Source organism: Oncorhynchus kisutch, linkage group LG18 (genome assembly GCF_002021735.2).
Source record: "Oncorhynchus kisutch isolate 150728-3 linkage group LG18, Okis_V2, whole genome shotgun sequence".
In the NCBI taxonomy this organism is placed as follows: Eukaryota; Metazoa; Chordata; class Actinopteri; order Salmoniformes; family Salmonidae; genus Oncorhynchus; species Oncorhynchus kisutch.
Genome location: NC_034191.2, coordinates 56552401 through 56579713, shown reverse-complemented (window position 1 = coordinate 56579713; position 27313 = coordinate 56552401). Strand labels below are relative to the sequence as shown.

At 44.3% G+C, this 27313-nt stretch overlaps 1 protein-coding gene across 4 annotated transcripts in view; it reads right to left on the bottom strand.

Moving 5' to 3' along the window:
* Positions 1 to 26818, bottom strand: part of LOC109908737 (rho GTPase-activating protein 12) — a 101342-nt gene extending 74524 nt beyond the window's left edge. For 2 of the 4 annotated variants that reach the window (XM_020507401.2, XM_020507399.2), the window contains exons 1-2: positions 26532 to 26816; positions 18333 to 19196 (exon numbers count right to left, since the gene is read on the bottom strand). In XM_020507401.2, the coding sequence (XP_020362990.1) occupies positions 18333 to 19151 (819 nt within the window). In that variant the 5' untranslated portion in view covers positions 19152 to 19196; positions 26532 to 26816. Of the gene's footprint in view, positions 1 to 18332; positions 19197 to 26531 lie in introns of all 4 variants that reach the window. The other 2 variants (XM_020507398.2, XM_031796340.1) reach the window with 2 other exon arrangements.
* Between the last annotated feature and the right edge of the window lie 495 nt (positions 26819 to 27313).

Sequence of the window (27313 nt, the reverse complement as noted above, 5' to 3'; positions counted from 1 at the left end):
TGAGGACTGCAGATGTGGCCAATAAATTGCAATGTCCGTACTGTGAGACGCCTAAGACAGCGCTACAGGGAGACAAGGGGAACAGCTGATCGTCCTCACAGTGGCAGACCACGTGTAACAACACATGCACAGGATCAGTACATCTGAACATCACACCTGCGGGACAGGTACAGGATGGCAGCAACATCTGCCCGAGTTACACAAGAAACGCACAATCCCTTCATCAGTGCTCAGACTGTCCGCAATAGTCTGAGAGAGGCTGGACTGAGGGCTTGTAGGCCTGTTTTAAAGGCAGGTCCTCACCAGACACCACCTGCTCTTCACTGATGAGTCGCGGTTTTGTCTCACCAGGGGTGGTGGTCAGATTAACGTTTATCTTCGAAGGAATGAGCATTACACGGAGGCCTGTACTCTGGAGCAGGATCGATTTGGAGGTGGCGGGTCCGTCATGGTCTGGGGCGGTGTGTCACAGCATCTTCGGACTGAGCTTGTTGACATTGCAGGCAATCTCAACACTGTGCGTTACAGGGAAGACATTCTCCTCCCTCGTTGTACCCTTCCTGCAGACTCATCCTGACATGACCCTCCAGCATGACAATGCAAACCAGCCATACTGCTCGTTCTGTGTGTGATTTCCTGTAATACAGAAACGTCAGTGTTCTGCCATGGCCAGAAAAGAGGCCGGATCTCAATCCCATTGAGCATGTCTGGGACCTGTTGGATCGGAGGGTGAGAGCTAGGGCCATTCCCCCCCAGAAATGTCCGGGAACTTGCAGTAGCCTTGGTGGAAGAGTGGGGTAACATCTCACAGCAAGAACTGGCATTTCTGGTGCAGTCCATGAGGAGGAGATGCACTGCAGTACTTAATGCAGCTGGTGGTCACACCAGATACTGACTGTTACTTTTGATTTTGACCCCCCTCCCTCCTTTGTTCAGGGACACCTTATTCCATTTCTGTTATTCACATGTCTGTGGAACTTGTTCAGTCTGTGCATGCGTATGCACAAGTTTGTTTTTGGACCCCCTGCTGCCCAGGAACCCAGCCTCATTCGGGTAACAATTATTTAGGCACTGTACTGTTGTGTTAACCTAAATGTGGATTGTTGTAGCTAGGTGCTGTTTGAAAGTGTGTTTATACACAGAGCAACTAAAACTAGCAGAAGGTGCTGGAACATTCGACAGTGACCCTCTCTGAACATTTTGTCCATGCCATGCAACATGTCTCTCTCTCTTCAGCAACAGTAACAGTGGCTTGTTGTGGAAAGTTCTAAGGACAAAGGGCCGAGTCTCTCTGGAAAGTCCATTGATTGACCAGCAGAGCACAGCAGAGCATAATGCTGCCTGGTCTGTCACGGGATCAGCCGGACCACAGAACCGCTGAGCAGCAGATCCACACCTCCTAACATATAGCCTGGTCCCACACTGGATATGCATACATGTATGGCATGGTAGAAGAGTTGGATAACCTCATAACATGTCTGTGTGCGTTTGTACATGAAAGACCTTGATACACCTCCTGAATTATCAGTCTCTTTTGGAAAACGCATCTATACATCAATCTTTTTTTTTTACTGTATAGTAACACAATACATTTCAAGTTCAGGGCATTACAATCAACAGCCATCTCAATGCCAGGACAAATACAACACCAACTCATTTCCATCCACATACAGAACAAAATAGCAATTTTACCCTCTGGCTGGCTCCCTGCTCTCTCTGCTGTGTGATAGGTTGATGATGAGGCGTCTCCTTGGCAGCAATGTTCAGTAATAAGCATTAGAGCTGGCATATGACAGTGACAATGTGCCCTTGACGCTAGACGCCCACACTCCAGTGCCCACGCACCTATCTACAATACTGGCAGGCAGCCTAAAGCACGGAAACCTCAGGGGCTAACAGTACTGTTACACCGTGTTGTGTTGCTGAAGGAAAATGTATGTTGTTGTTGATTGATTGGGAATGAAGTGTCAATTCTATTGAAATGTTTAAATGTTGCCTACACAAGAGCAATCTGGCTGAAACAACCCTATCAAAGCGATAAAACACTGACACACACCACTGTGTTCATATCACAAATTAAAAACACTCATCATAAAACATGGATGGACACCCAAACTCTTGGGTGTCCATCCCAAATATAGGTCGTGTCCCAAATGGCACTATATTCCCTATGTAGGGCCCATTGGGAATAGGGTGGCATTTGAGACACATCTACAGTAAAATCACCAGATATTATTCATGCCCTGGGTTGAGATTTATTAAAAATGATGGGATAGGCAGTCCAAGATTTTAGTGCCAGATGTTGTGTAAGGCAAGAAGATCATTCGTGGGGGAAACCTTCAATTCTGAAACCTGGAGTTGCGATATCATTGAGAGAAACAAAGACTATCTCTGTTAAGAGTGACAGACAGTGTCCCTGTTGAATTCTCTGCTTGCTCTGATTCATCCAGGTACAATCAGCTGTAATGTGAGGAATCAGAAAACGTAGCTACGATACCACAGCACCGTTCGCTTGCCACACTATGACTGACAGAGCCAAAGGGCCTTTTTAACTCCACCCGGACAGGAGTCAAATCAAATCAAATGTATTTATATAGCCCTTCGTACATCAGCTGATATCTCAAAGTGCTGTACAGAAACCCAGCCTAAAACACCAAACAGCAAGCAATGCAGGTGTAGAAGCACGGAGCAAGGAGTCTCCTGAATCCTTACATCAAGATAATATCTGGTGCACCCCATAAAAATAATGTGTCTTGTTAAAACCTATTGAGTGTAGGCGGCAGTATTTTGATGTTTGGATGAAAAACGTACCCAAATGAAACTGCCTGTTTCTCAGGCCCAGAATCTAGAATATGCATATAATTAAATAGGGTAGAACACACTAAAGTTTCCAAAACTGTCAAAATATTGTCTGTGAGTATAACAAAACTGATATTGCAGGCGAAAACCTGAGGAAAATCCAACCCGGACGTGCTGTTTTTCCTGAAAGCTCTCTGTTCCATTGCCTGCCTTCACTCCATTTAAAGGGATATCAACCAGATTCCTTTTCCTATGGCTTCCCCATGGTGTGAACAGTCTTTAGACATAGTTTCAGGCTTTTATTTTGAAAAATGAGCGAGATAGATCACATCGCGTCATTGTATGGCTGGGTGCCAGCAGCGTTTTGCATGCGCAACAGCTTGGAGCAGATATTTCTCCCTCTCTCCTATTGAAGAAGCTACAGTCGATTATATATTGTAAAAACAACCTGAGGATTGATTATAAAAAACGTTTGACATGTTTCTACGAACTTTACGGATACTATTGAATTTGTCTGCGATGTCGTGACCGCTCGAGCCTGTGGATTTCTGAACATAACGCGCCAACCAAATGGAGGTATTTTGGATATAAAAAATAAATATTTATGGAACAAAAGGAACATTTATTGTGTAACTGGGAGTCTCGTGAGTGCAAACATCTGAAGATCATCAAAGGTAAGCGATAGATTTTATTGCTTTTCGGACTTTCGTGACCAATCTACTTGGCTGCTAGCTGTTTGTAATGTTTTGTCTACTGAGAGAGATGTCCTTACATAAATGCTTGGCATGCTTTCGCCGAAAAGCTTTTTTGAAATCTGACATGCCAGGTTGATTAACAACAAGCTAAGCTGTGTTTTGCTTTATTGCACTTGTGATTTCATAAAAATTCAATATATTTGAATTTGGCGCTCTGCAATTCAGCGGATGTTGATGAAAATGATCCCGCTAACGGGATGGGTGCATCAAGAGGTTTTTAATAAACTATAGTTTTGGCAAGTCGGTTAGGACATCTACTTTGTGCATGAGAAGTAATTTTTCCGACAATTGTTATTATTACAATGATTTCACTATCACAATTCCAGTGGGTCAGAAGTTTACACACACTAAGTTGACTGTGTCTTTAAACAGCTTGGAAAATTCCTTCTGATAGGCTAATTGACATAATTTGAGTCAATTGGAGGTGTACCTGTGGATGTATTTCAAGCCCTACCTGCCTATTGGATTGACATGATGGGAAATTCAAAAGAAATCAGCCCAAGACCTACACAAAAATTGTAGACCTCCACAAGTCTGGTTCATTCTTGGGAGCAAATTCCAAACACCTGAAGGTACCACTTTCATCTGTACAAACAATAGTTCACAAGTATTAACGCCATGGCACCCCGCAGCCATCATACCGCTCAGGAAGGAGATGCGTTCGGTCTCCTAGAGATGAACGTACTTTGGTGCAAAAAGTGAAAATCATTCCCAGAACAACAGCAAAGGACCCTGTGAAGATGCTGGAGGAAACAGTAAAACGAGTCCTATATCGACATAACCTGAAAGGTCGCTCAGCAAGGACGAAGCCACTGCTCCAAAACCACCATAAAAAGCCAGACTACGGTTTGCAACTGCACATGGGGACAAAGATCGTACATTTTGGAGAAATGGTCTGATGAAACAAGAATAGAACTGTTTGGCCATAATGACCATCGTCATGTTTGGAGGAAAAAGGAGGAGGCTTGCAAGCCGAAGAACACCATCCCAACCGTGAAGCACGGGGGTGGCAGCATCATGTTGTGGGGGTGCTTTGCTGCAGAAGGGACTGGTGCACTTCACAAAATAGATGGCATCATGGAGGAGGGGAAATTATCAACATCTCAAGACATCAGTCAGGAAGTTAAAGCAAGGTCGCAAATGGGTCTTCCAAATGGACAATGACCTCAAGCATACTTCCAAAGTCGTGGCAAAATGGATTTAGGACAACAAAGTCAAGGTATTAGAGTGGCCATCACAAAGCCCTGACCTCAATCCTACAGAACATTTGTGGGCAGAACTGACAAAACGTGTGCAAGCAAGGAGGCCTAGAAACCTGACTCAGTCACACCAGCTCTGTCAGGAGGAATGTGACAAAATTCACCCAACTTATTGTGGGAAGCTTGTGGAAGGCTACCCAAAACGTTTGACCCAAGTTAAACAATTTAAAGGCAATGCTACCAAATACTAAATGAGTGTATGTAAACTGCTGACCCACTGGGAATGTGATGAAAGAAATAAAAACCTGAAATAAATCGTTCTCTACTATTATTCTGACATTTCACATTCTTAAAATAAAGTGGTGATCCTAACTGACCTAAGAGAGGAAATTTGTACTCTGATTAAATGTCAGGAATTGTGAAAAACTGAGTTTAAATGAATTTGGCTAAGGTGAATGTAAACTTCCGACTTCAACTGTACATAGAACCAGCTATACTGTCTATCGCAACAGAAATGTGTCATATTTGTTGGGACCACTATCCCCTAAACGTAGAGCCTCCTCCAGGCAGTATCTTGAATCAACCTGTATCCTGTCCCACTGAACCAGTACGGTGGGCCTCCGAGAATCTACTACCAGCTGTTCAAACGGTTCCAGACACAGTCTAGGTTATATGACAGGGTCCTGAGAGACGAGTCTGAAGCATCCTCTTCAACACAGTTCAGTTACACACAGTCTACCCTCTGCTCTGATCAGTCGCCAAAGCACGGGTTAGTTTCTTACACCATCACTAAACAGTAAAACACACACTCAAAAGGCACTGGTGGCTGTCAATCTGCACAGATGAGGGAAACTCTAGTCTTCCTAACACCACAACAACCAAAATAACAACGCTAGTAGCAAGCAGGATTTCAGCAGTGGTACCAAGGCAAGGCAGTAAGTTGATTTTGGAACGCTAGCTAGTTGACACACTAGCCTCAGCTAGTTTAATCAGGTGTGTGGCTGAAGCAGAGGAAGGGAAGGTAGGATGGAAGGCAAGGTGGGGAGGAAGGCGGGAAGGAAAGAGGTGAGGAAAAGCATTCAAAGAAAAAAATAAAAAATAAATCGGGCATAACTCTCGTTCACGCATTCATTCCTTCTGGCGCTTACCTTGTCCTCTGGGTACATGCTGTCCCAGTCAGTCCAGCACAGCTCCCCACACACACAGAGACAGAGACAGAGAGCAAGCAAAGGGAGTAAGAGGGAGTGAATGACAGGGGAGTGAAAAACCGAATAAGAGAAAGTGAGGGAGTGTCGGAGAGAGAGAATGAGTACAAGAGATTCATCGCTGCAATCGTTCAAAGGTGAATAAATGTCCCACAGTGAGCAATTCTCCTCCTCTCCAACCTTTCCGCTACCTTATCGAAGGATTACCAGAAATCCCAGGTTATGAAACAGACAGGATTCTTGCTAACCAGGAGATCTATACATCAGCTCCACTTCTAGGAGGCGCACACACGCAAAAGGAGAGGAGATGCTCAACCTCCCCAGGACGCTGTAGACTTTAATCCCGTCGTCTCAGCACAGAACCATAAATCTCTGGGAGAGGATGAAGTAAAGTTCAAACAGGTTAGCTACCTACCGTAAAGGCTGCCTGGAGCCGGAGGTGTTTTCAGTTACTATGAGTAGCGTCATGTCCTTCACATATAGTACCTCTGACAACCTATCAACAGCACTCATCATCATCACGAGAAAGAGATGGAAGAACATTTAAAAAATATATATTGAAAGATGGAGAAAGAGAGAAATAGAAGAGAGAGAACTACAGAGAGGAGCGACAAAGAGACCCAGAGGGAGACACAAAGAGAATCAGAGGGAGAGACAAAGAAAGTGAAAAAGAGAAGCAGGGGAAGAGAGAGAAAGTGAAGAAGAGAAGCTTCATTAAATTACCCGTGCACTAGACCCACAGCCAGGTCTGTACAGTAGGTTACAAGTGTGTGTGTGTGTGTGTGTGTGGGGGGGGGGCAGGAATGACAAGTATGCACTGGAAAACAAGCAGGGGCCTCCTTTTCAGCCAGCGCCTGGGAAGTAGCTAGGTCAGGCAGCCCAGCTCAAACAGAACAGAGGGCAAATTTTAACAGACCAATCAGCCTGGTTTCTAGAAGTATCCAGAAACTTTATCACAACAGCAAATCATATTTTTGAGGTTATATTTTTCAAATGTGAAATATGAAGAACTGTCTGTCACCCATAGCCACACACAACATTGTGAGCTATGTCAGTCAGTAACCTGTTACACATTCACAACCTTTGCTCCCCTTGCACAAGTTTGTAAACAAGTGCCTAACAGACTGAGATAAATGTGTAAGCCCAAATAAGTCACGTGAAAGAAAGAGAGGAGACACAGAGAGACAGACAGCACAAAACTAGCTAGCAGACTTCCATCCCCTCACAAGATGCTTCTTCTGCATCTTTAATGACATGACATTGTTGTAATGTTTCTCTTTCCAGTCATTCATGGACAGACGGTAAAGTAAGTCATTGGTTCACATCTAGTTCAGAGATCCACTAATCCCACCTAACAGGAAAACAACCATCTCATGTGATAAGATAAACTGGAACTCAACAACCACTTTCCCTCTTGAGAAAATTCTCTTCGGTCATCGTCACGGCCGTGTATATTACCTCTTAACCCTTGTGTAGTCTTAACATTCTGTATACTCCCCTTGGCCTAAAGGTTTAAAAAATGACCTACCTTCACTAAACCTCTAAAATAAAGCAGCTTCATTGAATTTTAATCCCCAAATCTATTTTGCATGAAGAAACAACCTGTCATTCATCACAAACCTTGTGAATATCTGTGTTTTCCTCTTCACAATGCAGAAAGACTGCATTTAATCAGTGGACACCACTCATTTTTAGTACAACACACCTGTCATAATTGTTTTCTTTACTAAAGTAGATGTTTATTATTATTATTGCTACAGGTACTGCAGAGGTGTAAACTATATTTTCAAGAGATAGCCTAAGAAAGTAGCAGAAATGTGCAGAAAGTAGTTTTGAATGCATTTTATTGAAGGGAAACAATAACAGTCTTGAACGTTCTTGGCACCATAGTGATTTATTCTTATATAATGTACAATGAAGAATTCAACAACAAAATACTAGTCCTCCCATTTTTTTAACGATTGCCCCCACCCACAAGGTGTATAAAAAACAATAAATAAGAATAAAATAAGAGAGAGATTCAAAACAAAAACATGAAGAACATAAAGCAATCAACTCTAATTTGCACATGTAGGACAGTATGCAATATATATTGCTCACATTTCACCGTTATTTAACCAGGTAGGTTAAACAAGTTCTCAACTATGTGCAGCACATAGTATTTGTTTTACAGTCCTTCTTTGGGGGGCAGAATTGGCATCCCCTCCTCTTGCCTGCCTCAGCTGCAGCCTCAGGTGGATCAGGACAAGATTCAACCCCCTGAAAAGCTTTCACAAGCGCTGCAGAGGCTGCTGTGCAGGGGAGGCGCTCCCTTCTTTGAATGTGTGGGGTTACACGTGCCTTTCACAGCCGATCCAGGAACACCCTCCTCTTGTTCCGCTTATCAGGCATCCAGGTAGGGTTGATCTTGTTCCATATCACGAAGGCATTGTATGAGGACACTTCCATTTTGTTTTTGAAGTTTGACCAGGGGCCAGCGGGTAGTCATCCTCCTGCAGCTGTAAGTTCCAATCACCTTGTCCAGATTGTCTATGCCTCCTTTGTTGTGGTTGTAGTCTAGGATGATGGCTGGCTTCCTGTCCTTACGATCACTGATCTCAGCCGTTTTGTGCAGTGTGCTCAGGAGGACCACATTCTTGTTCCTCTTTGGGAGGTAAGAAACTAGAGTGGTGGTGGGGATGGTAAACTTTGATGAGAAGGCCTCTCTCCCCATTGTTGCGAAGAGTGCAGGGAGCTCAGGCTTGTTCTTTCTGACTGTGCCAACCATGGTGATTTTCCTCTTCAGGAGCTGCTGGTTGAGCTCAAATCAGTAACACACAACCTCAATTTCTCGTGTGTGTGTGTCGTTGTGGTGTTATTTTATAACTGCTGGGTCAAAAATGACCCTAAAACAATCTTTGTACCCTGGTGGTGTACAGCTTTCATGGAAATATGAACAAAGGCGATGTTTTCTAATGTTGGGGTCGCTCTAGGAAAAAATATAACAATACATTTAGGGGGCTTTAGGGGGCTTTCTCTGCTGTTAAACATAGTGGCGGGTCACGTTTTACCCTTAAGACAACACAAGGGTTAAGCCAACACCGTGACGACTTAACCTGTTTGGGATAGGGGGCAGCATTTTCACGTTTGGATGAAAAGTGTGCCCAGAGTAAACTGCCTGCTACTCAGTCCCAGTTGCTAATATATGCATATTATTAGTAGATTTCGATAGAAAACACTTAAGTTTCTACAACTGTTTGAATGATGTCTGTGAGTATAACAGAACTCATATGGCAGGTGAAAACCTGAGACAAATCCATTTCTGAAGACAAAGGAATTCTCCGGTTGGAACATTATTGAAGATTTGTGTTGAAAACATCCTAACATAGCTTCCAACAACAACATTGACGAATACGCTGATTCGGTGAGCGAGGTCATTAGAAAGTGCATTGACGATGTCGTACCCATAGCAAAGATTAAAACATTCCCAAACCAGAAACCGTGGATTGATGACAGCATTCGCGTGAAACAAAGCGCGAACCACTGCTTTTAACCAGGGCAAGGTGACCGGAAACATGACCGAATACAAACAGTGTAGCTATTCCCTTCGGAAGGCAATCAAACAAGCTAAGCGTCAGTATAGAGACAAAGTAGAGTCACAATTCAACGGCTCAGAAACAAGAGGTATGTGGCAGGGTCTACAGTCAATCACGGATTACAAAAAGAAAACCAGCCCCGTCACGGACCAGGATGTCTTGCTCCCAGGCAGACTAAATCACTTTTTTGCCCGCTTTGAGGACAATAGAGTGCCACTGACACGGCCCGCAACCAAAACCTGCGGACTCTCCTTCACTGCAGCCGAAGTGAGGAAAACATTTAAACATGTTAACCCTCGCAGGGCTGCAGGCCCAGACGGCATCCCCAGCCGCGTCCTCAGAGCATGCGCAGACCAGCTGGCTGGTGTGTTTACGGATATATTCAATCAATCCTTATCCCAGTCTGCTGTTCCCACATGCTTCAAGAGGGCCACCATTGTCCCTGTTCCCAAGAAAGCTAAGGTAACTGAGCTAAACGACTACCGCCCCGTAGCACTCACTTCCGTCATCATGAAGTGCTTTGAGAGACTAGTCAAGGACCATATCACCTCCACCCTACCTGACACCCTATTTGCACTCCAATTTGCTTACCACCCAAATAGGTCCACAGACGACGCAATCTCCACCACACTGCCCTAACCCATCTGGACAAGAGGAATACCTATGTGAGAATGCTGTTCATCGACTACAGCTCAGCATTTAACACCATAGTACCCTCCAAACTCGTCATCAAGCTCGAGACCCTGGGTCTCAACCCCGCCCTGTGCAACTGGGTACTGGACTTCCTGACGGGCATCCCCCAGGTGGTGAGGGTAGGTAACAACATCTCCACCCTGCTGATCCTCAACACTGGGGCCCCACAAGGGTGCGTTCTGAGCCCTCTCCTGTACTCCCTGTTCACCCAAGACTACGTGGCCATGCACGTCTCCAACTCAATCATCAAGTTTGCGGACGACACTACAGTGGTAGGCTTGATTACCAACAACGACGAGACCGCCTACAGGGAGGAGGTGAGGGCCTTCGAAAATAACCTCACACTCAACGTCAACAAAACTAAGGAGATGATTGTGGACTTTAGGAAACAGCAGAGGGAGCATCCCTCTATCCACATCAATGGGAGAGTAGTGGAGAGGGTAGTAAGTTCTACATTCCTCGGCGTACACATCCCGGACAAACTGAATTGGTCCACCCACACAGACAGCGTCGTGAAGAAGGCGCAGCAGCGCCTCTTCAACCTCAGGAGGCAGAAGAAATTTGGCTTGTCACCAAAAGCACTCAAACTTCTACAGATGCACAATCGAGAGCATCCTGTCGGGCTGCATCACCGCCTGGTACGGCAACTGCTCCGCCCACAAGCGTAAGGCTCTCCAGAGGGTAGTGAGGTCTCCATAACGCATCACCGGGGGCAAACTACCTGCCCTCCAGGACACCTACACCACCCAATGTCACAGGAAGGCCAAGAAGATCATCAAGGACCTCAGCTACTCGATCCATGGCCTGTTCAGCCCGCTATCATCCAGAAGGCGAGGTCAGTACAGGTGCATCGAAGTAGGGACCGAGAGACTGAAAAACAGCTTCTTCCAGGCCATCAGACTGTTAAATAGTCACCACTAACTAGCTTAAGCCCTGTAACCTGCTCAGAACTTTATCACAGTTACTAGCCAGCTACCATCCGGTACTCAACCCTGCACCTTCGAAACTCCTGCCCTATATACTGTTTAACCCAGATCATATGTACACCGAATGTACAAAACATTAGGAAAAACGGCTCTTTCCATGACATATCTTTCCCCTGGATTCACCTGGTCAGTCTATGATCCCTTATTGATATCAGTGTAGATGACAGGGAGGATTTTTAAGCCTGGAGACAATTGAGACATGGATTGTGCGTGTGCCGTTCAGAGGGTGAATGGGCAAGACAAAAGGTTTAAGTGTCGTTGAACGGGGTATGGTAGTAGGCTCCAGGCGCACCGGTTTGAGTGTGTCAAGAACTGCAACGCTGCTGGGTTTCACACACTCAACAGTTTCCCATGTGTATCAAGAATGGTCCACCACCCAAAGGATATCTAAGCAACTTGACACAACTGTTGGAAGCATTGAAGTCAACATGGGCCGGCATCCCTGTGGCACGCTTTTGACACCTTGTAGTCCATTCTGAGGGCAAATGGGGGTGCAACTCAATATTAGGAAGGTGTTCCTAATGTTTTGTAAACTCAGTGTATATACTGTATTCTAGTAAAGGCTCATCCTATATAACTACTACTGTACACACCTTTTCTACACTGTCCATAATGTCTATTCACATCATCATATACATATATATTTATATTCCGGACTCGGGTGACATTGCTCACTTGCAAATGTGTATATTTCTTCATTCCTTTTTTGGAGGGGATTTGTGTGTATTGTTTTGTATAGTTAGGTATTACTGCACTGTTGGAGCTAGAAACATATGCATTTCGCTAATACGATAACGTCGGCAAAATATGTGGACATGACCAATACAATTCGATTTAAAATCATAATGAAAGCAGGCTATGAGGTGAAATAGGCTTTGAGAAGTGCCACCTTTATTTTATTACTTATCGTTAATGCCATCTTTGGTGTGCTTTGATGTGTTTATCAATGCACAAGCACCTTTTTTCTCTCTCCTGTTGATAATTGTTCATACAGAAGTGTCATTTTGCGTGAAGTTTAAAATGCATTCTGTCATTACTAACTGTGTAATGTGACACATTTTAACATAAACATTTGGATTTGATTAATACAATGAAATACTGAAATCAGTAGTCTTCCTCAAATGAAGGGGATAATGACGGAATCTTTGCGAGAGGGAGGGAATGTGATTTCATTGCTCCTCAACCCACGGCTGAGTCATTTCATTCAGGGTAAGTGGAGTTAACCGCGAGTTAGCCTGCCCCGTAGTAGGCTAGATCTGAAAGATTCGTTGCCATAGACATTTACCTGGCTGAAAGGTGAGTCACTTTTGTATGAGCGGTTATGCCGAGTTGACCAAAGTTAATTCCTACCCAAGTTTCAGGGTCCCCAAGAGGAAACACCAGCGAAAAAGTGGCAGGAGAAGGGGAGTCCTTGCTAGATTAATGTCGAAGGGAAAACCAGCCATCTCTTCACTTCATTCTATTGGCCAATGTTCGTTTATTGAAGGTAAAGTCACTTGATAATTGCTATCAATGGGACTCTCGTAATTTCAATATTCCCTGCCTTTCTGAAACATGGCTTTCGGACAAGATACTCCACATGGCTATCTAACTCGATGGAGTCTCCATTCACCGAGCAGACAGGACATTGAATTCAGGTAAATCGAGAGAGTGGTACAGCAAATGGTGTGCTAGTTCTAGCGTCCTCCGTAGGCTATGCTACAGGACTGCTTTGCTAGAGCCGACTGGAATGTGTTCTGGGACTCCGTCGATAGCGTCGGCGAGCTAACCACCTCCGTCACCGGCGTCATTAGTGAAGGTTTGCCGCTTCCCCAATCAAAAGCCCTGGATTAACACCAATGTTGGCACTAAACTAGAGGACAGGGCTACAGCACACAGGGCTATCACAGCCAACCCCGATGCTACGGCTGAGGATACAAACAAGTACAAGAAGTCCCACTACGACCTCTGCAGAGCCTTTAAACAAGCAAAAGGACAATATAGGAACAACGTGGAATCCTATTACATAGGCTCTGACGCCCGTTGCATGTGGCAGGGCTACAGTCCATTATGGATTACAAATGAAGACCCAAACCGTTATCTGCCCAACAATGCCTCCCTACCAGACGAACTCAATGCATTTTATGCACAGTTCAACAAAAACAACATAGAGCCATGCATGAGGACTCCCGCCGACCCAGGGGACTTGGTGATCTAACTCACGTCAACCTCGGGGAGCAAGGTTTTTAATCAGGTCAACACTCGCAAGGCCACAGGGCCAGACGGTATTCAAGGGCGAGTTCTCAGAGAATGCGCAGAACAGCTGGCAGGCATATTCACGGTCATTTTCTTTCCCAGTCTGTAATCCCCACATGTCTCAAGCTGACCTCCATCATACCTGTTCACAAGAACTCGAAGGCCAAATGACTACCACCCTGTAGGACTCACATCTGTAATCATGAAGTGCTTTGAAAGGCTGGTTATGGCACAGAACTCCATCATCCCAGACCACTAGGCTTGGGCGATACACCGTTTACCGGGATATTTCTAAATTAGTTTCAATACCTTGTTGGGCCTGCCGGGGTGAGTGCTACGCCACTGCTTATAACTAGAAGTTAAGTAGAACTATAAGAAATCTATGATGTGTCCAATAAATGATATCCAGCTCAGGGCTCGAGCTATGCATTTGGTTTGCTAACTTGCCAGCTAAGTGGCTAGATGTCAACATCAAGCTTCTCGGTTACAGCAGAGACATTCAACCCTCCTGGACCAAGATCCCAGTTGCCTAAATTGTTTTGTGCATCCCATCAAAAAAGAATGATATATACAGTACCAGTCAAAAGTTTGGACACACCTCCTCATTCAAGGGGTTTTCCTTTCTTTTTACTATTTTCTACATTGTAGATTAATAGTGAAGACATCAAAACTATGAAATAACACATATGGAATCATGTAGTAACCGAAAAAAAGTGTTAAATCTAAATATATTTTATATTTCATATTCTTCAAAGTAGCCACCCTTTGCCTTGACGGCATTGCACACTCTTGGCATTCTCTCAAGGATGGTCAATGGAAACCGGATGCACCGGACCTCAATTTCAAGTCTCATAGCAAAAGGACTGAATACTTATGTAAATAAAAGGTATTTCAGTTTTTATTCCAATACATTTACAAAAATGTATAAAATACTGTTTTCGCTTTGTCATTATGGGGTATTGTGTGTAGATTGATGAGGGGGAAAAAATATTTAATACATTTTAGAATAAGCTGTAACATAACAAAATGTGGGAAAAGTTGAGGGGTCTGAATACTTTCCAAACACACTGTATAAAGCTAACTTACGATCTCGTGTTCTTATTTCTAATTTGTGTGTTTTTGTTCTACATTACGTTTTTTATAGTACTACTTATATTGATTACTTGAAACAACCATGTCTGTCTGGCCATCGGTCTCAGAAATGCACCCTATTCCCCATGTAGTGACCAGTGTTCTGTTCAAACGCAGTGCACTACATACAGTATGTATGCTGTGTTCATCTGATCTGATCTGGGTGCATCCCTGGGATCCCTGGGAATATTGTGCCACTTGGGATGCACCCAGATCAGATGAGAGTCCCGCTAGCAGATTAACACAGCATACGTAAAGGCAGATGGAAATTCATAGATCTGACCTTGGGACAGCTCAGACCAGTTGTTCCTTTTCCACAGATTTACTCCTGCATACAGTTTCATTCAAGTTCTGTCATATACACCATTTGTGTTGCTGAGCAAAGCCTGGAAGTCGAGGATATACGGCAGACAACAAAGTGGTGGTGCCCCTTCCATTGGGAGTTGCTGTCATAAAGACATGCGATGTGTGATTATTTTCAGGGCTAATAGACATGCTTCTCAATAGGGTCCCTTTACTATCCCTGCGTTAGCTACACATGGTGGTGCACATGGCAGGGGTATGGCTTCTATATTAGAGCAGCAGTTCCCCAAAAACAATTCCCAGGGCCCCCCTTTTCCCATTCACACCCACCCCCTTTTCTTTTATTACAGTAAATAAAATAAAAAATAAAAATATATTATTAATTTAAGACTCCTCGACATTAGAAGGTCAAAGATATCCCCATGTGCAGAGTCAAGTCTTCCTCTGGCATTTGACCACTTGTTTCTAGCCTAAAGCATCGCAGAGTTATGCGTTGTTATAACGAATTTGGGAACCAAAGAGCATCTTGCAGAATAGTCCAAATCAAGGATGGAGGGTTACAGAGTAAGATAGGGGTCACATCTCGCCATCGTACATACGCTCACACCTCTCAGAGATTGTTTTGTCTGATGGGCAGAAAAGCGTGGGGGTTGTCTCAGGCAGAGCAAGGCAAGCAGCCAACAAGTTCCACTGCCTGGCTGGCACCAGAAGGGAAAGCCACAGACAAACAACAGCGCCATGAAGCAATGCCTGCATCATTCTCTCTCTACTCAATGACACATTGGGGGGGAGGGGAAGGAAGAGAGAGAATGACTACCCTCACAGACCCAGAGAGAACAGAAAGGAGATATCTAGTCAGTTGCACAATTAAATGCTTTCAACCTAATTTAACATTTAACTCAACCCCTCTGAACCAACCCCAACCCCTCTGAACCGACCCCAACCCCTCTGAACCAACTGCCTTACTCAAGGGCAGAAAGGCAGTTTTTCCACCTTGCCGGCTCGGGAATTTGAACAAGCAATCTTTCGTTACTGGCCCAACGCTCTTAACCACTAAGCTGTCTACAGATAGTGATATATGATGTTTATTGGGTCTCGTATATGATACACATGACACACAATGTGCTACAAAAATAACCTAGTATGGACAAGTGAAAAATAACAAGCTTTAAAAATGGTACAGCTTGGCCGTAGTACAGGGTGGCCCACATCATGTCCTTTAAAGAACTGAAATACCACTCCATACAGATGCCAGTCAGGGTCTTGAGCAGTAAGGAAAGAGGTTTATTTTGACAATCCTTTAAGAGCACAGGAGCTGTGCTTTTAGAAGAGCAAGGAAGGGATGGGGGAGGGGTGGGGGGGGGGGGGGGTTGTTGGTGGAATCTAAATGGGACTCAGGGGTGACATTGCCAATGAACCCATCGGACCAAAGCTGTGAATCAACCAGAGAAATGTGGGCCACCTGATCCTATAGCTACTACTGGCCTAACAGAGCCCTACAGAGAAGGGAATTAGGGTAGGGAGAATATGGTAACACACAGAGGTTTACTATCCTTCACTGATCTGATCAAATCAATTTAGGCTAGGGAGACGAGCTGGCACTGGCTCAGGCTATCTCGTCACTGACAAATCCTCACACACATTCCCTGATTCTCTATCCTATGGAGGGAGAAGGATAAAGGCAAGGGGGTAGAGGGAAGGAGGGGATACAGGCAAGGGAGGAGAGTGGAGGAGGGGATACAGGCAAGGGAGGAGAGGAGGGGATACAGGCAAGGGAGGAGAGGGAAGGAGGGGATGATAGAAAAAGGGGAAAAGAGGAAAAGCGGCTTCGTGTAAATGTCTCAGCTCAAAGCGCTTTGCTTCACATACACACGTTTCTGCTGTAACCGTGCAATGACACAGGAATTGAAAGTGTTGGTTGGTTGCACTGCAGGGCCAATCACCTGCATGGCAACTGGCCATGAAATGACATGGAGCGGGTTTCACCTGACCAGACAGTGAGTGAGCTCCGCGGTTCACTGGCAGAGCCAATTTGCCGTGGGCTAGGCATACGCTCAGTTGCAACTACCCACTACAATCTGTCGAAATAATTATGACAAAAACCCCTTGATGCACAAGTAACATGTAAATGACCGGGGCAAATGTGTATGATTATGGTCACCAGTTTGACAAGCATGAAATTAATTCTGGTGAATTAGACATCATTTTGCATGCAGCTGGCTGGGATTTCATCATTGTTTTACAACAAAAAACATTCAAATCTTGTCATGGTCTGCAGACCATTGGTTCCATTCTCTCTCTCTCCTCGAACCCCTAGCACATGGCTTTCTCTCTTTGCGCACACACACACACAGTGGGGCGACAGACCCGAGAAGACTGATCCTCAGCTGATATGACCTAGTTTCTATTCAAGCCCAGACCCTCTCTTTGTTCCTCAGCCGCCTTCTGCCTCCTTCTCGACAAAGAACCTTCACATAATCTACCCACAGCCTGAATTTAGAAAGAACCTAAAAAAAATGCTCCCAAATCCATCTGCTCCTTCTGTAGACCACCACCTCCTTCACAGGAGGGACTCCTATTGTCATTTTATTCACAGGTTCATTAATTTACACCTCAGACAGAGACAGACAGGATGATCCAGGCCTCTCCTGATGATGATAATGAGTCATAATGGAGGTGGGAGGAGGAGACCTACATGATCAACCTTGGTGAGGTCTGCGAGTTACACACATGCTGTTGCTGAGGTGGACACTCAACTGAGATTCCCATGGCTCTCTGCTCTAGACTTGGAGGCTCCCAGAGCCATTCTACCCGCTTGCTGAGAGAGAGAGACCTGTTGGTACAAAGGAAAGTTTAGGCTCCAAACTCATCAGCACTATATTCCACTGTTGAAGTTAACCCCTCACAACTGACCTCACCAGCAACTACATCCAAAACCAGACACCTGCTTCATGGATCAGCATATCACTCCAGTGTATGTCCCGTGTAGGTCCGACAACCACACTCAATTACAGGACCTTCAGATTTAACAGTGGTGCTATGAACACCCTATTTAGTCTTTAAAATGGCCCAACGCGAACACGAGGAGCATCTACCCCCCCCCACCCCCCTTTATTTAGGCACCTGCAGCAACTGTTGCTGCTCTTGTCAGATCTGGCAAATGAGGCCAAGAGTATTCAAGGCAATGGGGTGGAATAAAACAGCATTGTCCATGGGGGCTGGTGAACGAAGGCAGCTCCGCAGGACACAGTGGAGGAGAGACCCGCAATCAATCAAAATCTAATCTGACAGGAGGGAGAGATGGGAAGGAGGACACTTATCAGCTAATGCTAGCCAGGGACATGGATGAAAAAGAGAGCAAGGGAGAAAAGAGAATGCTGGATAGAGAAAGGGCTGTAATAATCATGGGTGTGTCGGTTCCCATTTAACAACAGCATGTTCATCATCCTACCTGCATGTGTTCAGCAGAGCTGCTACTTAGGTCGTCTCCAGACTCCGAGTCGTTCCGGAGCGTCTCCGACCCCTCCCCCGGGGAGTCGCCAGAAGAAGAGGGGGTCTGTTCTGTATCATCACTTCCCTGGTGGTGTTTATGGTCGTTGTAAGGGGCCCTGGGGGGCGGAGAGTCCGCCCGCATCCGTGGTAACGTGGAGTTGTTGCTGTGGTGATGGTTATTGTTGTTGTGTAGGAGCACCAGCTCGGCTACACCAGGGGGCTTGCTGTGCCGCGGGCTGCCCGGGTTCTGGTTGGCGTCCTTGGGCAGAGCGGGCGGGGTGACCGGAAAGGGCGACGGCGTGGAGGAGGGCGTGGAGGAGGGCGACGGACGCCCAAAACTAGACATCTCCTGAGGCGGCCTGTTGTTGAGGTTCTCATTGGACGCTCTGCATATATCCAGAACTGTAGGCTTCACACGGAACGCCCCACTCACCCCACCGATCCCGCACAACACGAGAGGCTTCTGAGGGGGCATGAGCGCCCGGCGCACTTCCCTGACGTACTGTGCTGGGACATAGAAGGCTTTCATCCCCTCCTCCTTCCTCACCTGCCACCAGTCCTCGTTGGTCTTCCTGACCAGCATATAGCACTCCCCCTGCCTGATGGAGATCAGCTTGTCCTTGGCCGTGTACTCATAGTCGTACTCCACCTCCACGTACACCTGGCCTGGGGCGATGGTGGGCACATCCACCCCGCCGCCATGCCCATCTCTGTCAGCCATGATGGTGTTGACCCCTTCTAACCGTGTCGACCTTTGACCTCTATTGGTGCTCAGCATTGGAGGGCTGGGGGGATCCACATCTCTCACTGGGGATCAGCTAGACTGCAGGGAGAAGAAAATAGGAAGGTTTCAGTTCAGGTTTCATTTTTGACTGCATTATTTAGCGGTTTTATGCTAAACCAAAGCCAATTGACCTCTGGGACAAATCAAGTTAAAACTTGATCCTGCCAAAGACTATTATTGTTCTCCAAGGTTGGTACCTTCTTTCACCACAGGCTAAGGACTTCATTTCTACCCCCTACCGACCACCCTGACCCTGCATAAAGACGGTACTTTTACAGTCCTGTGTCTGAATGGGATTGAAACTTTAATGTAATCCAACACAAACAGACACTACTACTCACCACAACAACACTTGCCTTTAAATCCTACTTTATTACGGACTTCCTCCCATAAGTCTCTCTCAGACAACACTGGCATGATGTCACAAGCTATTCTCAGTAAGTGAAGATCATACACAGGTGCTAATTCACTCATTTTCAAAACCAGCTTTAAACAGAAACAGAAAGAGATGGCTGCGGCTACAGATATGACTGGATAGGAAATCCACCGCGGAAAACTCAACTAACCTCAAAGGAACACAGGTGAGGCAAGCCTGACCTCAATCACCTGAACCCACACACACACACACACACACACACAGAGCCTTCTTGTGATCAGATGACAATGGCAGAGAGACACACTGTCCTAAATAAAGCCTAAAATGGCCAGAGTTGCATATAGTATTACTAATATAGGTCTACTATAAATAAAGCAAAAACAGTAGCCTACTGGCACCACAGCCTTATTTGGAATATTTAAGGCTCTGACTGGAACCAGCCATTTCCTTCGGTTTCTCAGAGGACACAAAATCCCTTACTTCATTCACATTTTACTGCATCTAGTGACAGCCAAGACCCTCCTCCCCTTGTTTTCTTGACTGGGAACTGGGTCTTCCTCTGGTTTGGAAGCACTGTCAGTGATCTACAGTATGTGACATTGAAAATCCCCTGACATATCACCTAGAAATCCCCATCAACATCAACGCAAGGTTCAGGGGCTCCCCTGCCAGAGTAGCTTCCATCCATAACTCCCTCGTGTCAGATAATCTTTATGCTCCTTTAAATAGCATCCACTGCAGTCTGTCTGACATCCCGAAGAGGCAGGAAAAAGCAGGTGCTTTTCTGAGGCGTGAGTCTATGCTGTATCTATATAGAGGATGGTCCCTCGTATGTAAAGGGATATGAACGCACACATTTAGCCACGGTGGCAGAGGACACACACAACAGCCTCCCACCAAGAATAGATATCTGGTAGTTACAGTGGTCTGGGAGTGAGTGTGAGTGACAGATAATAGGCTATCACAGAGCGGCGACTGTACACCGATCAGGATGGTCTACTACAGAGCAATTCCACGTTAACGGAAATACTTAACAGAAGTATTTTCTCACTTTAAAATACATGCCAAACAAGAACCATTGATTTCAAAGTGTAACAATCCATATAACTAAGCACAGGACCTCAGCCACCTGAGCAACAGGCTGCGGCTATGGAACCCTGAGCTATTCCCCAGACGTGATACATTGTCCCGGACCTGCTGTTTTCCAGCCCCTCCCTCTCTCTACCGCACCTGCTGTTATGACCTCAATGCTCGGCTATGAAAAGCCAACTGACATTTACTCCTGAGGTGCTGACCTTTTGCACCCTCAACAACCACTGTGATTATTATTATTTGACCCTGCTGGTCATCTATGAACGTTTGAACATCTTGAAGAATGATCTGGCCTTAATGGCCATGAACAGTTGAAGTCGGAGGTTTACATACACCTTAGCCAAATAGATTTAAATCTCAGTTTCTCACAATTCCTGACATTTAGTCCTAGAAAAAATTCCCTGTCTTAGGTCAGTTAGGATCATCACTTTATTTTAAGAATGTGAAATGTCAGAATAATAGTAGAGGGAATGATTTATTTCAGGTTTTATTTCTTCGTCACATTCTCAGTGGGTCAGCAGTTTACATCTACCAAATACTAATTGAATGTCGTAGTGTTTAAATTGTTTAACTTGGGTCAAACGTTTTCGGTAGCCTTCCACAAGCTTCCCACAATAAGTTGGTTGAATTTTGGCACATTCCTCCTGACAGAGCTGGTGTAACTGAGTCAGGTTTGTAGGCCTCCTTGCTCGCACACGCTTTTTCAGTTCTGTCCACAAATGTTCTATAGGATTGAGGTCAGGGCTTTGTGATGGCCACTCCAATACCTTGACACAACTTCTGAAAGTATGCTTGAGGTCATTGTCCATTTGGAAAATCCATTAGTAACCAAGCTTTAACTTCCTGACTGACGTCTTGAGACATTGCTTCAATATATCCACATAATTTTCCTGGCTCATGATGCCATCTATTTTGTGAAGCACCCCCACAACATGATGCTGCTACCCCCGTGCTTCACCGTTGGGATGGTGTTCTTCGGCTTGCAAGCCTCCTCCTTTTTCCTCCAAACGATGGTCACTATGGCCAAACAGTTTTAATTTGGTTTCATCAAACTAGAGGACATTTCTTGAAAAAGTACAATCTTTGTCCCCATGTGCAGTTGCAAACCGTAGTCTGGCTTTTTTTTATTGCGGTTTTGGAGCAGTGGCTTCTTACTTGCTGAGCGGCCTTTCAGGTTATGTCGATATAGGACTCAATTTACTGTGGATATAGATACTTTTGTACCTGTTTCCTCCAGCATCTTCACAAGGTCCTCTGCTGTTGTTCTGGGATTGATTTACACTTTTCGCACCAAAGTACTTTCATCTCTTGAAGACAGAATCTCCTTCCTGAGCGGTATGATGGCTGCGTGGTCCCATGGTGTTAATACTTGCATACTGTTGTTTGTACAGATGAACGTGGTACCTTCAGGAGTTTGGAAATTGCTCCCAAGGATGCACCAGACTTGTGGAGGTCTACACAATTGTTTTTCAGAGGTCTTGGCTGATTTATTTTTATTTTCCCATGAGGTCAAGCAAAGAGGCACCGAGTTTGAAGGTAGACCTTGAAATACATCCACAGGTACACCTCCAATTGACTCAAATTATGTCAATTAGCCTATCAGAAGCTTCTAAAGCCATGACATCATTTTCTGGAATTTTCCAAGCTGTTTAAAGGCACAGTCAACTTAGTGTATGTAAACTTCTGGCCCACTGGAATTGTGATACAGTGAATTATAAGTGAAATAATCTGTCTGTAAACAATTGTTGGAAAAATGACTTTTGTCATGCACAGAGTAGATGTCCTAACCGACTTATCAAAACTATAGTTTGTTAACAACAAATTTGTGGAGTGGTTGAAAAATGTTTTAATGATGCCAACCTAAGTGTATGTAACCCTCCGACTTCAACTGTATATACAGTGTATATACACTACCGTTCAAAAGTTTGGGGTCACTTCGAAATGTCCTTGTTTTTTAAAGAAAATCACATTTTTTGCACATTAAAATCACATCAAATTAATCAGAAATACAGTATAAATATTGTTAATGTTGTAAATGAATATTGTAGCTGGAAACGGCTGATTTTGTATGGAATATCTACATAGGCGTACAGAGGCCCATTATCAGCAACCATCACTCCTGTGTTCCAATGTCACGTTGTGTTAGCTAATCCAAGTTCATCATTTTAAAAGGCTAATTGATAATTATAAAATCATTTTGCAATTACGTTAGCACAGCTGAAAACTGTTGTCCTAATTAAAGAAGCAATAAAACGGTACTTCTTTAGACTAGTTGAGTATCTGAAGCATCAGCATTTGTGGGTTCGATTACAGGCTCAAAATGGCCAGAAACAAAGAACTTTCTTCTGAATCTCGTCAGTGTATTCTTGTTCTGAGAAATGAAGGCTATTACATGTGAGAAATTGCCAAGAAACTGAAGATCTGGTACAACGCTGTGTGCTAGTCCCTTCACAGAACAGCGCATACTGGCTGTAAAATAGGAGTGGGAGGCCCCGGTGCACAACTGAGCAAAGAAAAAGCCATATCTCAGACTTGCCAATAAAGATAAAAGATTAAGATGGGCAAAAGGAAGTCTGCTATGAAGGCCAGCATCCCGGAATCAAGAAATTGGTTATTCATTTTGAGGATTTTGCAGAGGATATCTTCGTCGCACAATTTTACATCTAACTAACATGTTTGGTGCACTATTTCTCAAAGAAAAAAAATGTGCATGAAAACAAGCGCTCGTTGAATGACAACAAAAATACTTTATTGAAGAATCCCTACAGTTGACCTATCATGGAAGAAGGGGTGTAGACTTTGGCTCCCGAACATCTGCTGGCCCCGAGAAGTGCCCGAAGTCCAAAACGTCACAAAATGTCAATATACGCACAAACTCTTTCCGAACTGTTCCACTTAGGAAGCATGTGGAGGCCGTATGTGTACTTCTGTCACACGTCCTCTTGTGTCACACACAGGAACCAGAGCTCTCCCTCTTCAGCTTACACTACCCAGCATATCTATGGGTGTGAAGAGGGGAGACTGACTTACTCTCTGACACACACATGGTGTAAAGAGGAGGGACTGGAGACTGGCGACTGCCATTAATACTGATAACAGCAACACGAGTGGTGCTGCATACCCACAGCAATCACTCCCTAAACAGGCTCACATACCTTTTCATCATGCCACCACCTCCTAAGATGGATGATTCACTTTGTTTGGGCACTCTGTAGCCTCATTTCATACTGTACACATTGTAACCAAATGGTATATTGTTCCTTGTAATGTATTGCATGATATACATTAGTGATATACAGTAAGTGTTGGCTAGAGTAGACAGAGAATGGGACAAGGCATTATGTTTGTATGAGTTATACATTAGGCTCCTTTTCCCCAAGGAGGCAGTGTCATTATATCTAAAGACCGTATGACTGTTAATATTATGTTTATAACTAAATCTACAGTTCTAACAAAAGGTTGCTCTCCGTAATATTCCTGGTCTGAGATTTCCATGGCAACACAATTGAACCAATGGATGACTTTTATGGAAGAGGTGTCAATCAAACCCACAACAAACCTCAAAACCCAGATAAGAAAACTGGTGATGGAGCCGAAGCATTACTTCCGACACTTAAATCAACCCATTCTAAACTACAGCTAACTGTAAATACGGCTGACTTCTGGGAAACAATGAAACTGACAGCTTGAGTAACAGTGTTTTTGAAGACCGACTCCCCTCTCTCTGTCTGCATCCCAAATAGAACCCTATTTCCCCTATGGGCCCTGGTCAAAAGTAGTGCAGAATATAGGGAATAGGGTGCTATTTGGGACACAAACTCCGACAGATGTGTCATTAATTTCTGTGGCAGGCTGTGAAACAGGAAACAGGGAATTGCAATCCATCTCAGATAAATTCTCTGCTCTAAGAAGAACAAATTACAGCCAGTCCTTAAGCAATATAAGCCAACTAGTTGCTCTGTTATTGATTAAAATCAAAACGGCAGACAAGTAAAAAAAATACCTTTCAAAATGGCAATGGCTCACCTTTGGGAAGTTTCACCCTATTGAATGAGCTCCAAAATACTAGGCGACTTGTTGATTACCCTCTTTTATACTGCACATAATAGGGTATTATTCATGCTTATCTTGATGTTCAGTTCACCTGTAGGCTATGCACCAATAAGATCTATAAGCACCCCATGATAAGATCTAAAGTGGGGTGTCAAACATATGGCCCATGGGGCATACATTCATACAGTTTCTTGACTGTGTCCAGAGCTCTCTAATAATCACCGAAATGAAAGCTAGACAGTCAGGGAACATCAAAAATTAGAAAAACAATGGCTAGAAAGACTATTTTTTTTTCCAAAAATTTGAAGGGGATGAAATATAACCCGTGAACAGTGCAGCTCCCCGGAACTCATTGAAGACTGAATACGGCCCGAGGGGCAAAATCTGTTTGACACCCCTGATCTTAAGCATCAGCTTATTGTGACGATCTCTCCATCCATCCACAGCCACACAATAAATGGATCGTTGGAAATTATTATGTAGAACAATATGTCCTATTATTAGAAAGAAACTAATCGGACGGACCTGTCCTACGGTCTGAGGATGATGGATGGATTATCATTATGTAAGGAACATTAACTATGCTTTCATTTTCACACATCTACGCATCGCTGGCCAGGCAAGCACCACAACACTGAGATTCTACATGCCTTTGTCCCAGTGGTTCTATTGGAAACAGAATAACAGATGTCACCAAGGCTGTGCGGTAGCCAACAACATGTGCATATAGGCCTACTGCTGTTCAAATGTTTTCCCAATTGTAGTTGTAAATTGGTGTGTGGATAGGGATAAGTAATGGTGCAAAGAAGCATTGCATTCAACAACTTGGCAAAGCCAAAACATGGTTTTAATATTTTTGAGTTTTTTTTTTTGTAGAACCACCTGCAACTGGAAACGGACATTTAACCGAATCAAAAACGAAGAAAGTATCGCCAAGAAAAAAAATTGTTAGTTTATAAATCTATGGCGGTGGTTTCTATGGGGCTTTCCTTTAACGCCCAGTAATGGACACCAAAAATCATGTAACTAGGCTCCAGCAGACCTGCTCTGACTTGGAGCCAAGACAAGGTTTTGGATACCTTTCAGCTTCCATTTACATAACAATGGCTAACTTTAACACCGTTTCACAAAGCAAGTCTTGAATGATGGAGGTTGTTGATTCTGCTGGCCAGTCTTTTATTCCATAACTCCCTGGTGGAAACACAATAACACTAGAGCTAACATTAACATAAAACACTGGCGACACGCTGGTGTGGTGGTAAGTCTAGATGGAAAAGCACCATTCAAATACAACAAAAGGAGTTTAATCCATATTCAATTTCAACAAAAGACCCCGACGAGACAGAAACGCTCATTCCCAAACCAGGAAAGTCTGGCTAGTGCCATTAATAGCCACTAACGTTAGTTGTGGTGCAGACAAAGCTGAAGAAAAAAATATCCCTTTAAGAAACATGACACAGATGTGATTCTTATCAAACTATTAGACCTGTTGGGAATAATATGTTTACCAATTGTAGGCTACCTATGCTAAGAAAGCAATGCGTTGTACAAAAATGTAGCCAGTGTTCCACGTGAAAAACCACGTACATACAACCAAAACAATATTGGCACCCCAATATCACCCAGCGTTGTAGCCTAAATATCAAAACAGAGCTCACGTTTATAAATATAGTTATGTTACTACACCACAACAACAGTAGGTTCTAATGCACCCCTCTGTGAAGGAACTCGAGGTCGAAGAAACCAAAGTAGCCAGTCGTTTTTGCAACTATGCATTACAACAAGGTAACTCTGGAAGTAACCAATAACTATCTGCGGTCTTGCGATGAATGATGTAACGTAAGCCTACACACCTTTTTAACGGTATCTTCTTTCTCTTCAAAGAATAAGCTGGCCAACGGCGGTTTGTTTTGTGCGGAACTTTTCCTCCAGATATATCAGTGATCTTAGCTGCTCCAGTACGCGACTCGAGTACGCTAGCTCTGTATTCAGTGTTCCCAATCCCCCGCCTCGTTTTCACTCTGCCGTGGTGCTGTCGCTTGTGAGCGCTGGGTTGGTCGGTTCTCCCACCCTGCCTGCCAACTTTGACGGACGATAGGCTACTCCTGGCATGCCATCTGGTGGTCAATAGTCTCACCTAGTGGCAATAGGCTACCATTTGCTTTCCTTGAAAGCTATTCTACCAGTCTTAATTTCGGAAATATGTTATTTGTTCAAAATTACAGTTTAATTTGTAACAAATGTGGTTTATTGGTTTAGCCTATAGGCTACTATATCCCATGCCACATGTGTAACGTGATGGGGTTGATATTGGGTCTCTCTTAGACGCAATGATCTGACAATTGAAATACAATGGGTCTGGTGATCATCAAGACAGCTCCATAAAGAAAGAGCTCCTAATTTACCGTCTCGGTTTCTTGAGTCACCATCGGTTACCATCTCAAGCCAAATCTGTGACAGACGTTTCAAGACTGCCCCACAATTATCTAGTTATTTAATAATAGATTACGGGGGATTTGGAGTTGCCAAATTCGGATTTGGATTTGTCCAAATTATCCGCAATAAAAATAAATCAGTATTCTTTCTAAGAAAAGCCAGTCTTTCTAAAAGCCAATCCTGGCAAAGCGAAGTAAAA